Raw genomic sequence first — 13,400 nt, 5'->3', positions numbered from 1 at the left:
GTTGGGAGGTGGAAGCAGATGATCTGAAAGGCACCATGGTCCAGATGGCGTTTTGGTGGGGTGTGGGGATGGTGAACTGGCAGAACAGCATTCTGAGTACGTTGGCAACGTCCTTCTGTGTGTTGGGGACAGGTGAGACTGAGCAGTGGTGGGGCTGGAGCTCTCCCATCTGGAGTGTGCTAAGGCAATGCTGTCCTCCATCCCTCCATCCCTCCATCCCTCCATCCCTCCATCCCTCCATCCCTCCATCCCTCCATCCCTCCATCCCTCCATCCCTCCATCCCTCCATCCCTCCATCCCTCCATCCCTCCATCCCTCCATCCCTCCATCCCTCCAGATCCTGAGCCGCTGGTTGGCTCCACATCTCAGCGACCGGCCACCAGCCTTCCCATCCATGCAAGCTTGGACGAGGAAGGTCTACATGGGCTTTGAGAGCTGACCTGGCTCATGTCAAACCTGGTGTGTGTCCCCTCCATGTCCCCTTGTCCTCTGTGGCTCTGTTGGACACATCACCAACCCTCCATTGAGGGTTTTTGGAATTACCTACCAGTTTTGTTGCCTTGGTCCTTGCAGCCCCCAGGAGCCACGTTCCACCTGGGTGGTGGGTCCAGGAGGTTTATACCACCCCGAGGAGCTGGCTGGGTGCTGGGAAGCATCCTGGCATGGCAGCGATGCTCCCTTGGGATGCGGTGCTGGGATCTTGAGTCCGTTGGGTTGTCCACTGGGTTGTCCTTCCCTCCAGAAGGAACCCCAGCTGTACTACGCTGCGATGGACGTGGCTTTTTATTTCCGTTTTATCTCCTTTATAATAAACCAAGAGATGGTCTGAGTCTGAAACTTAATTAATGGACAAGTTGCTGCCTCTTTAAAACATCATGTAATTTCTTTGCGAGTGCAATAGTGGTCGATTTCTAGAAGCCAAGATTAGTATTAATAAAGCAGGAATGAGGTACAGTATTAACCTTTTCCATCAATCTTTATTTATTGAGTTGTTAATTAGAGACATCTAATTTCCCAGGCCAATTCTGCCTGGGCATGGGGACTGGGGAGGAAGCAAGATGCTGTTTCATCGCTTAAATGGTGATGGATTTTACCAGGAAGGAGGTTTGGTGGGGAAGGAGCCCCTTCCCAAACCGAGCATTCAGGGAAAGCCTCGGAGCATCTTATAAACCAAAACCATATTATATTTATCAAATCTAGTGGCAACCCTCTATTAAACCCCTGCTTTATTGTGTTAACAAGTCTGTATTGGATTTTTCTGGGCTGTGAAACCTCACACTTGGCAGCAGTATTTTATTAGCAGCCAAGGTGTCAGTTTGGAACTCGAAGTGGGATTAATTTAATATTAAGTAAGAGCTGAGCGTGGCCGCTGTGGATTGAGGAGTTGATGGTGTGTGACTAGTGAGTTATGCGGGAGGTTATTAGCTGTCCTGCGGGAGAAAAATGATCTGGAGCTGAATATTTATGAGTCGTCCTGGCCCTGGGAGGCTGCGGGGGCTCAGGGACGCTGCGGGGTCAGGCAGGGGGATGAGAAACCAAAAAGAAGAGTGGTGACCATCCTCATTTGGCACAAATTTAAAAGTTGCTCTAGCATAAGGGTTCGTGGAGTTGGTCCCTCCCGGTGACCGGTGTCCCCATCCAATTTGTTTTAGGAAATCAAAGCAAAACTTGCGATTTGTCTTTTGGAAGAGGGGGGAAAAAACAGCTTTTCTGGTGACATTATCCCATCCCTCTGCATCTATTTATGAGCTGCATCCCGATGGCGGGCACTCTTCTCATTCTCCTCCCAGGAGTTGGTTTTCTTGTTGATTTTAATGGAGTAGTTGAGAAAGAGGTTTTTTCCCTAATAAAGTATGGTGGGGTGAGGGAGGCTGAGCTGAGCGGGGAGGCAGCGGCAGCACTAGGGGGATTAATAAAACCAAATTTGGCCAAGGGGAGCATCTCCCCTTTGTCCAGCCAGGAGGGGAGAGGTGGCTCCTGGGGTCGGAGGGGGCTTGATGCTTGTAGCAACATGCAATTAATAATTGATAGCAAAACAAAACAAACAGGCTTTTAGGAGCGAACAGGCAGCCTTGCAGCACCGTCGAGGCAGGGGGAGCTTGGGGAAAACCGTGCAAAGGGGACTTTGCTGTTGTGCAAGATCTTCCTTTGCTTTTCCACCCGGGAATCGGCTCTGGCGGAGCGGCAGCACCCGCGGAGCCCCGGGAGGGACCGGAATCCAAAAGCGTTTAACACGCTTTGCAGAAAGAAGAGCTTGGGGATTTTTCTTTGTTATTTTTTTTTTCCTTTCAAGCGCATTCTTGGTTGAAGCGTATCTCATCAAGCAGAGTGCCCACTACCTGCAGCCGCGTGTTGAAAATACGTTTCCCTGGCTTCTCCAGGGTATTTTTAGCCCTGACGCGCCCACCGGCCCCAGGACGGGTTATTTTTACTCTCCGGTGCTCTCTCGGCCGCGTTAGGACGCAGCCCAGCGTCGATGGGGACGTGGCAACCGCGACGCTGCAGGTCGTGGGCAGCAGCCTTGGCTCTTCTTCTTCGTTAACTCCCGCTAATTACTGCAGGGGTGGGAGCATGGGGATGCTACCGGCCGCGCAGCATCCGGGCGCTTTTGAGTTATGTAAATCTATGCGCGCCGAGCAACCAACGGGGGAGCGCCTTGATTTGCACACGTGCACGTTGATTTGCAAATCCCCAGGTGTGGGTTAATTAACCGGAGGGGTCGGTGGCTTGTGGGAGGGTTTGATTTGTGGCGTTGTCCCCTGTCACCTCTGCCTGTCCCCTCAGACCAGTGTGTGACACCGAGTGCCAGCAGCTGCGGTGGCCTTGGGGACGGGTGGCAGCAGGAGGTGGCCCAGCACTGGGCTGAGCCCCTGCCCTGTCACCTCCTGCAGATGGGGTGGCCTTGCTGGAGGTGGCGCGTCCCCGTGCAGGGCTGTGTTTTGGGTGGGGGTGACACCTGGCGACACGCTCCAATCTGTCACCTGCCGTGTCCCCGCTTGGGTTGGGCTGTTTTGGGCAGGTGGGGGCTTGTGCGGTGACTTTGGAGACGTAGCAGCATCCTGGTGGCTTCAGCCAGGAGAGGCTTTCCTGCAGCAGGACTCTTTTCCTTAATTAAAATATGAGGAAGAGCGTTCACTTTTTATGAGCTTCTTGCTGGCCTGAAGGCCCTTTTGTGGCAGCTGAGAAGCCGCTCTAAAAGCAGTTGAATAGGACTTGATGTTTTTTTAATGTTGTTTTAATATATTTTTTTTAATTTTTAACTTCATTTTTATTTTCTGCTTTGGGAGAACGATTCAAGACAACTCCTCATCTCCCTTTCCCCCTGATCTTTTTTTTTTTTCCTCAATCCAATCCTACAGCTTTCATTTCCAAAGCCCTTTCCTCCTTTGCTTTTCCTCTGGAGCTTGAAATAAAACGTTCCCCTTGAAAAGTCTGAGGAAGAGAAGGGGCCAGGCAATTAATAATCAAAATATGGATGGAGGAGGCTTTTTAAAATAACGATATTGTGATTTAATGTTGTTATTCTTAGTGGAGGTGATCAAAAGGAGTTGGTGAAGGGACCTGGAATCGGGTCCATCACTTGGGTGCTCTGCAGTTGCTGCTGACAGCCCTTTGCTGGTGGACATGGATAATTAGAAGCGGAGAGGAGTCCTGCTTAATTACAGCCCCTCGCCTTCATGCACCTGGCAAAGCGCTCGCTTGGCTTTGCACGTGCATAATCTGCCTGGTGAGAAAGGCCCTGGGGGTGTTGGTGACAGCGGCTGAACGTGAGCCAGCGTGTGGCCAAGAGGCCACCAGCGTCCTGGCTGGTACCAGCACTGGTGTGGCCAGCAGGCCCAGGGCAGTGACCGGCCTGTGCTGGGCTCTGGGGAGGAAAAACCGCGAATCCTGGGGGCAGTTTTGGGCCCCTCATGCCAAGAAAGGCCTTGAGGTGCTGGAGCGAGTTCAGAGAAGGGAACGGAGCTGGTGAGGGGCTGGAGCACAAGTGTGATGGGAGCGGCTGAGGGAGCTGGGGGTTCAGCTGGAGAACAGGAGCTGAGGGGAGACCTTCTGATCTCTGACCTGCCTGAAAGGAGCTTGGAGCCAGGGGGGGTCGGGCTCTGCTCCCCAGGAACAAGCGCCAGGACCAGAGGAAACGGCCTCAGGTTGCGCCAGGGGAGGTTGAGGTTGGATGTGGGGAACAATTTCTTCCCCAAAGGGCTGTGGGGCATTGGAACAGGCTGCCCAGGGCAGTGCTGGAGTCACCATCCCTGGAGGGGTTGGACAGACGGACATGAGGTTCTCAGGGACATGGGGCAGTGCCAGGGCTGGGGGAATGGTTGGACTCGATGATCTTGAGGGGCTTTTCCAACCAAAACAATTCTGTGATTCTATAATGCCGAGAAGCTCCTTGCTGGCATTTCAGGTGGGGATGCGGTGCTGGGTGGGCACCACGTGCCTTCTGCCACACCACATGGCCGTGTCTGTGTCCTCTGTCACAGGTGGGAGCCTCTCCAAGCAGGACTGGATCATCCAGTGGCCCACGGCGGAGCCGGGGAAGGAGAACAGCCCTGGGTGCCAGGTGGAGCCGGGGCCGTGGGGCAGGATGCACCCCTCGCAGAGCCCCAGGCTCCAGCCCAAGTGTGGGGGACAGCATCACTGCCACGCGGGCTCGCCCCACGGACCCATGTACACCCACGTGGACCGGCTGACCGTGGAGGGCCACCCAGGACTGTGCCCGCCCGTGGAGTCCGGCCACCGCTCCCTGCCACCCTCCCCGCGCCAGCGACACGCCGCCCACACCCCTCCGCGTACCCCCAACATCGTGACCACGATGACACCCCCCGGCACGCCGCCGGTACGACGGAGGAATAAACTGAAGCCCCCCGGGACGCCGCCGCCCTCGTCGCGAAAACTGATCCACCTCATCCCCGGTTTCACCGCGCTGCACCGCAGCAAATCCCACGAGTTCCAGCTGGGTCACCGCGTGGACGAGGCGCACACCCCCAAGTAAGTGGGTGCCCCGGGATGCCGGTGATGAACCCCATCCCAGCTCCTTCGGAAAAGTGCTTTGGTCCCTATATGTCAGGGCGCCGTGTCTATTTTTTTCGAGCTCTGAGGTAGCAAAGCCCTTTGCGGCTCTAGCAGGCAGCTGGGATGGTGTGTGCTTTGCAGCCCTGGGACCTCATTTTGGGAGTGTGGGGTGGGTGGGGAGCACCGAGGGGCGCTGGGGCTGCTGATGGCAAAGCCGCCACATACTGGATTGTGGCACGGGTGGGCTGGGTGGTGGGATTTTGCAGCTGGAGAATGGGGATGCACAACCCAGAGGAGCCATAAAAATGCTCTGAGGCTGGAACAGCTCTGCTGGGAGGACAGGCTGAGAGAGTTGGGGTGTTCAGCTGGAGAAGAGAAGCTCTGGGGAGACCTTATTGTGGCATTTCTGTACTTAAAAGGGGCCCATAAGAAAGATGGGGACAGACTTTTGAGCAGGGCCTGTTGTGATAGGGCAAAGGGTGATGGTTTTAAACTAAAGGAGGGAGATTCAGGCTGGACACGAGGAAGAAATTGTTGGTTCTGAGGGTGGTGAGAGCCTGGCCCAGGTACCCAGAGAGGTGGTGGCTGAACCATCCCTGGAGACATCCCAGGCCAGGCTGGACGGGGCTCTGAGCAACCTGAGCTGGTGCAGATGTCCCTGCTCGTGGCAGGGGGGGCACTGGGGGAGCCGGGAAGGGCCCTTCAACCCAAACCCTTCTGTGGTAAGAGCTGCGTGTGGGTGTGAGTGCATGCAAGAGTGAGTAGGAAAGAATCATCTTTGGCTGAAATATGGATATATCGATATATAAAGCCTTAGGGATAAACCACTTCATGTTCTGGAGACCTCCCCAATATCTTTTTCATCTTTGCTGGTGTTTGCAGAAGGTTTTTCAGTCCCTGGTTGTGCCTCGGCTCCTTCCCGCTGCTCTTGCTCTGCGGCTGTGGTGCCGGCAGAGGCTGCTGCTGTGCAGGGAACAGGTTCCCGGCAACAAAATCCTCCCTCTCCACATCCTTTGGGCCCCTTTGGTGGCCATGCTCAAAAAACCAGTCTGCTGCTTCGGCGTGGGGTGGCAGAGGGGACCGTGGCCACCTTGGGGCATCATCTCTTCCCAAGGATGCATCGGGATGGAGCACGGCTGGTCCGTGCCAGGGTCTGAAACAGCAGCCCCAGGACAAACTGCACTGCTTGTCCTCAAGTTTGGGGTTCTTTGGAAATCAGGTCATGCCAGGAGCCCGGGCAGAGTCCCCTGAGGGATGTGGTGGGAGCAGGGGACCACTGGGTACTGCGGCACGGTGGCACAGACCCTCCTGCCTGGCCCCGTGATGCTCCGGCAGCTCCGGCTGGGGCACATGCGGGGTTAAAATCCACTGCTTGCACCGGGTGCTCCTGCCTGCCAGACCCTGCTGTCCCCTTGTTTGGGCAGGAGGGGACCAGAGGGGGTTTGGGGTGGCAGAGGTATCTGTGGCCACTGCATCGCGGTGTCAGTTTTTTCCCCCTTGTGTCCCCAACGCTGCGGCAGCCGCGGAGCTGCAGTCGTTACATGAACTGAGAGTGGTGGTTGTTCTCCCTTGGGCTGAGAGCTTTCACTCTCTAAAGGTTTTTAGCTTTTGGAAATTAATTTATTTCAGCTGGACGATGATTCCTCTAAGGCCACCCTCCCCCTCGTGCTTCGGCACAGGAAAGTCATATTTACAGTGGTCCATCCCCAGTGAACATCACCACGTCTGCAGGAGCAAAACAAGGAGCCCGGCTCCTCTTGCACTTTTATTTGCATTTCAGCAGCTGATCCAAGCTGGATCCACAGCTTATGGAGCAGGTCTCGCTGAGGGCAAAGCCCACCTGTGGTTCCCTCAAGCCATTTGATCCCCAATGTGGTCATCCCATGTTCCAGGTCACCCTGACACCGGGATGAGGTTTGGACACAGGTGTCTGGACCCAAATCCAGAAAACCCTTTGGCCAGTGATTCTGGGGACAGGACGCCTCGACTTTCCTGCACAGGGAATGAGCAGGGAAGGGTGGGGAAGGAAATCACAAACAGGGTTTGCATGAACGATCACGTTCCCTCTTCCTCCATCGCCCTCTGCCTTCCTTCAGTCCCTGCCCAACCACATCCAGTTTGCCCAGCATCTCTGGTTCTCCCCATCCTGGCGGTGCTGAGCAACTTTAATTCGTGATTAGTGAATTACTAGAGAAAAGAAAGAGCCGATTTAACAGGGCTCTGTTGTGCTAGCGCCCTACCGGGGTTCATCGTGCCGATGCAGAAGGATCCAGGCTCCCGAAAGCCGATCGGAGAACTGGGGAGGTTAATTTTCTCTAATGGCACTTAATGATTTTTCAGGAGGCAACCAATAAATCCTGCTTGCTAATCCCATTAGTGTTTCGGGATAGTAATTAGTACATTAAAGAGGCAGCTTCCTCTTTTTTCCTCTCTTTTTCTAGCAGAGGCGTGTTGAAGTTTTAGCTGTTTATTAGCCTGGATGAGGTGGCAAATGCTTTGCCTGGCATGGAGAAAAAGTGGCTTTTCGGGGCTGTTATCAGCTAATTCTTATTTTATGGCCATGTCCATGCAATGCTCATGTATTGTAGGGTTTTGGTATTTTTTTTCCTAGTGTTGTAACTTCTGCAGTGTCTGAGTCCCCTGTGCTCTCTGCAGGAGGGAGGTTTCCTCTTAACCATGGCATGGTGCTCATCCCCGAAAAATTATTTCGAGCCTTCTCTGGTCATCCCCTTTTGGTTTTAGATGTGCCAGGGGGCTCTTGGTTTGCTTTGAATCATGGCTTTCTGTTCCCTGTTTTGCATCCCAGTGTGGCAAGACGTGCTAGACCTGGAGAGCCAATAGTTTGGGGACACCGCTGGGGACACCAAGTGCTGGCTGGGATCTCCTGGGTCAATTTTTGGGTCGAGATTTACCCCCATACTGCCTCTTCGCAGACTACTCTTTGGTGGGACCCGTTCAAAATCTTCCCAATGTGGTGTCCCTTGGGCTGATTTATCTCCTCACCTGCAGTTTCCCATCTCTGGATGGGTGGAATGTGCTCTGGGGAGCCGAGGATGCCCTTGGCAAAAGCAAAAAAACCTCTCTCCTCATGAGCTGCGGGTCAGGATTGATGGAGGGAAGATGTTGGGGTGCTGCAGGGCTGCCCCCACATATTTTTCCCATCTCAGTGCAGGCGCAAAAATAAAACACCATCATATATTTAGGAGAGCAGTAGCAGTGACCGGGTCCTCTCTGGAGCAAGGCCACCGCCTACCACTTGGCTCTTGATGACAGCCCGTAAGTTTGCTTGCGTTTTATGTTTTGGAGCTTATTTCTAGGGCTTAATCCATTGTTTTTTGTATGCCAAGACCTTCTGAAGCGGGGGTTAAATTTTTTGAGCTTACAGCCTCAGAATTTCCTGCATGGAGCCTCCAGCTACTGACCGTAACTCTGGGGTACGGAACATTACTCCTAAAAAGATCCCCTGGCTTCCATAAATCCACAATCCATAAACATCTCATGAATGGTCCTGAAACGGAAACAAAACATTTAGAGTGGCTGATAATATAATGCCCATTTAATACCTCATGAATTCCACGGGCCATTTGAATCTTTCATGGATAGTTAATGATTATTCATCAGCAAGAAGTCAGGGAAAAAAAACAAACTCTACGTGAAAGGTCTTAAAAATACATTAGTTGGGGAACAAAAGTCAAGCTAGTTAAGAGGGAGCTCAACTCTGGGTTAACCCTTGGAAGAGCGTGTATGAAATAGTTCTCCAGAAGCAAGATCTGCCTTGGGGTGTCCTTCCCCAAAGCGATGGTTGGGTGGTCTTCATCCTTAGACCCATGTAAAGGGGAGCGGAGCCCAAAACCTCATCCGCTTCCCAGTTGTGATTCCTTTTTGCCCCTCCAGTGTCTGGCCAAATTTGCGAACTCCATGGCCTTCAGAGAATAACCTCCGGCAAGCAGCTGGGGAGGGAGGATCAGAGCGTGGCGATGGTGGATTAAGGCAGCGTGACCTGATGGAGCTGAGCCCCGAGGAAATGCTGAAATCTCCCGAGGGCTGATGTGAAGCAGCTGCTGGAGAGGTTTTTGTGGTGTGCCTAGGTCAGATCTGGGCTGGGAGGAGGCTTCTCCAGCTCAAAGCAGCTTTATTTTGGGTAAGTTTTTGTTGAAATCTCCTTTTCCAGTATCGTTACAATTACATTCGAGGCTTGGATGCAGATAGGGTTAGGTGTTCTGGTAGAAAGGGCTGGTTATCCAAAGCTTCACCTTCCTTGCCTTTGGCCTAGTTGAGGTTGTTTTTTGGTGCTGTTTTTCAAAATCGGGAGGAGGATATCCTGCACAGATGAAGTCAGGTGTGAAGTTCACATCTGATCTGGCGATAGGGCACGTAGCCGTTTTCTCCTTTTCCCTTATTTCCAACTCTGAAGCAACTCAAACTTGATACTTTCTCTGTTGTGGGGTTGTTTTTTTCCATCCCACGTAACAGAGAAACCCCTGAGAACAGGGTATCTCCTGCGACACTTGACCAAGTCTAGTGTAGGACCCTACTTGGGGCATCTAGGCAGTGGAACAGCGAATGAATCATAGACTTGCAGAAATGTAGGACCACAGGTCTTCTCCATTGACCCCGCCACACCGAGCAGCCTGTGGCTAGGCTGTCCATCAGAGTTAGTAATCTAAGCTGGTCTTAAATGCTACTGAGTGATAGATCATTTATTCTGCTGCTCTGCAACCTTTATGATAACGATGTTTTCCCTTGTATCAATTCCAATCAACACTTCTACCAGGTAGATCAATTATCTGATATTCCGCATGGGCCAGATTCGAAAGAGTGACCTCAAGGTGGCTCTTGTGTCTGGTGTGTCTCTGACATTTCCCAGGCTTGGAAAGGCAGGTGGGCTCTTGGCATTGGGGATCAGCAAGAGATTGATGTTTGCAGAGCAGGTGGATGCAGCAGGACACTACCAACGTGTGCAAATAATCCATCTGCAGTGTTGTGTTGTTCATCCTGTATGGTGGCTGAAAATGTAGAGACCAGCCCGGTCCTTCTGCAAGGGGGAGAGCGTTGAAGTGTGGGGATTTGGAGAGCAAAATGAACAGCATCTCCCCCTGTGCTTCCAAATAATCTTTCTGATTAATCTTGGTGCCTTTGGTGGTGAGTCAGGGCTGTGGAGTTTTGCGCAGGTCCTGGATTGTCTCCATTTCTCTCAAAGTATGGACTGCACGCCGTGTCTTGACAGTGATGGGTTGCCTCCGTAACAAACTGGCTCTCTGCTGCAATTATCCCAGTGCTCTGGGCTGCGGTTCTCCTTAGGTATGTCATTAATGTTAATTACTGCTGTGGTATTCCATCAAGAGGAGCAGGAGCTTTAACATGCTTGGAGGAGAAACTTCTCACCGTGTCCTTTAATGAGAAGTTGAGCCTCCTTGCGCCACTTTGGAAACCAAGAGCGTGATGATGAATTTAGATAAGGATTAATGGCTCGGGGCGGGGGGTGAGAGGTGGCAGAGCTCTTCTGCTGCTGGCACCTCTGCCTGATGTGCTGCCTCCATGGTGTCCACGTGGGAAGGAAGGGCACGGCAAGGGCAACATCCCACGGTGGTGACCAGGAGATGGATTAACCACTGTTGGTCATGATACAAGCAGGGGGACATGCGTGAGCTCTTCTCATTGCTCTCGTCCAGCTGTAGCTTTACAGCAAAGACATGAGGCAGCTCCTCTGTCCTCTTCTTTGTGGCCCACGAGGTTGGTGAGCACCTTCCATCACCATTCTGCAAGCCTACACTGACCCACTGCTGTGGCCAGCCCAGTGCCCAAGCGGGTGATGGGTTGGCCAAGCAGGTGATGGGTTGGCCAAGCGGTCTGGTGGCTTCCTTAGCAATACCAAAATGAAAACCAACAAGGCAGGGAGGGCAGGCTTCCCAAAAAGTCATGAGGCTGCTCTGGATTCTCCTTGTCAATTCAAGAGCTGCCCAAGCCCACCATGCATCAGCATCCTCAGATGCAGGGGCAGCCACAGAGAGAAATTGTCCCAAGTCTCTTCGGAGCGGACAGGTTTGCAGAGCTGTAATTAGGGTAATGAACCTTCTCCACAGGGCTTTCCGGCCATAGGCTGTCCATGCTTTTCCCTCTGGTGGTGTAATTTTTTGAGAATTGTCTCCCAAAACCAGGTCTGGATGTGGTCACAGGTGCTTGGGCCATGCTGTGTGCTGCTCTTCTCGTGTTAATGCAAGCGGTGTAGGAAGGTGCTCGAGCTGATTACATCCCTTTTCTTAGTTGGGTTTTGCAAGCATGGAGGTGATGGTGGCTGGGAACTGGGGTCTTACAGCAATGGAAAGCTCTGTGGTCTTCAGCACACACATTCCTCTGCTGGGAGGACAGGCTGAGAGAGTTGGGCTGTTCAGCTGGAGAAGAGAAGGTTCTGGGGAGACCTTAGTGTGGCCTTGCTGTACTTAAAGGCTGATAAGAAAGATGGGGACAGACTTTTGAGCAGGGCCTGTTGTGATAGGACAAGGGGTGATGGTTTTATACTAAAGGAGGGAGATTGAGGATGGACATGAGGAAGAAATTGCTGCCCCTGAGGGTGGGGAGAGCCTGTCCCAGGTTGGCCAGAGAGGTGGTGGCTGAACCATCCCTGGAGACATCCCAGGCCAGGCTGGACGGGGCTCTGAGCAACCTGAGCTGGTGCAGATGTCCCTGCTCGTGGCAGGGGGGGCACTGGGGGAGCTGGGGAGGGCCCTGCAACACAAACCCTTCTGTGACTCTCTGATTTGGTGGAGGAAAAAAACCCCTGGAGTTGGCCGGCCCGGCTGAGATTGTATCACCTGGAGTTGGAGAAACCCACTCGTCTGGGTGCAAACAAGGGACACCCCAGGTCTGAACCCCTGTGGAAGGGGCTCCGAAAAAGGGACACTCAACCTCACCATGGCTGGTTGGCCACAGCTGGTGGTGCTCATCTCCGCCTGCCCTTGTGTGTCCCTCAAAGAAATGTCACGGTGGAAACGAAGAAAACAGAAGAGGTTTAATGAGAAACAGGACCTGCTTCAGGATCCTGGCAATTAGCTCCTCCAGCTCCTTGCAGGCAGCCTGTGTCCGCTCCAGCATCGTCCCTGCTGCCCTCCCGCTGCCCCAGCTCCTCGGTGCGCGAGTCCCGGGAAGAGAAAAAAACCCCAACCTCTTTGGCTCCAGCTCCCTTCAAAGAATTTCCTAGCTTTATAATTTGCAGCTGTAATAAAAAGTTACGCTTTGTGCTGTGAAAAGGGAATAATAGATCAGTAAGACTTGAACCTTAAAATTCAGCCATCCAGGGAAGTGGGGACAGGCACTTGGATAAATATTTAACTGTCGAGGCTTTGATATGAAGAACCTGCTTTTCCTCTGGCTGGGGGAGGGAGGGGTTTGTTGCCTCTTACAGTAATGAGGAGGATAAATGCAACAGCTGGTGGATATTCTCTATATTTTCTTTTAATATCGAGCTAGTATTGCATAGAGCTTGGGTGCATAATGAAGAAATTTCATCTGTTCAGACAAGTTCAAATAATCCACTGGCTTTACCTGGGTGTTTGCCTCGAACCCTGAGAACGCTAAAGCAGCCGGTGCCGTCCTTGCCCCATGGGGAGGTACATGCGGTGGCAGTGAGTGTGGATGCTGTACGTTCATTTTCGGGCATTAAAGGTGACCTGGTGCCTCCTTTTCTGGCTGGGATGGCTCCAGCTGCAGTGGTTTTGGTCCAGACTCCCCAAGGCTGTTGGTTCGGGGGTGCTCGTTCTGCTTGGCTGGGGATGTCAGCTGGATTTTTATGGGGTTTTTTCTGGTAGAAGTGTTGGGAAACCCAGCAGGAAAGGAGGAGAACTGGCAGCTTTTAATGCCTTAAAAATGTAAAGGAAATATATGGGGTTTGCCCCCTTTTTTTGTCATTTCACATGGATGCTGCTTGCTCAGGATGGAGGCGACTGCCCGGACTCGCAGGCTGCCAAGACGTGGGGGAAGCGCTTCACCTTCTCCTTCCTCTGATTTAATACAGAATATCGTGCAATTAAGCCAGTCAAAAGGCCATAAATCTTCTGGGCTGAATCCCGGCCGAGGCTGTGCGCTTCAGGCCAGGCAGCAGCGATGTTTAATCCTTTGCAGAGAGCGAACTGAAATACTGATGAGAGGATTTTTACTTTTTTTTTCCACCCTATTTCCCTTCCTTTAAAAGAAACGCTTGCGTTGAAATTGGAGTGTACTGGAGAGGAGCAAAGTGGTGAATAAAACATAGTCTGGTGCAGTCAGCTGCGGGGTCAGCTCACCTGTTTTGGCTAAATTTTAAATTTAAACCTTATTTTTATTATTTTTTTATTTTACCTGTTTCCTTTTCTTGCCCTCCTTCCTTTTCTTGCCCTCCTTCCTTCTTTTTC

General features: G+C 52.5%; 1 protein-coding gene across 1 annotated transcript in view; it reads left to right on the top strand.

Moving 5' to 3' along the window:
- Positions 1 to 13,400, top strand: part of KSR2 (kinase suppressor of ras 2) — an 80,466-nt gene that overhangs the window by 11,848 nt on the left and 55,218 nt on the right. The window contains exon 4 of the mRNA XM_065646495.1: positions 4,482 to 4,989. Within this exon, the coding sequence (XP_065502567.1) occupies positions 4,482 to 4,989 (508 nt within the window). The remainder of the gene's footprint in view (positions 1 to 4,481; positions 4,990 to 13,400) is intronic.

Source organism: Caloenas nicobarica, chromosome 16 (assembly GCF_036013445.1).
Source record: "Caloenas nicobarica isolate bCalNic1 chromosome 16, bCalNic1.hap1, whole genome shotgun sequence".
Classification (NCBI taxonomy): Eukaryota; Metazoa; Chordata; class Aves; order Columbiformes; family Columbidae; genus Caloenas; species Caloenas nicobarica.
The sequence above is the reverse complement of the archived record's forward strand: the minus strand, read 5'-3'. Positions and strand labels throughout refer to the sequence as shown.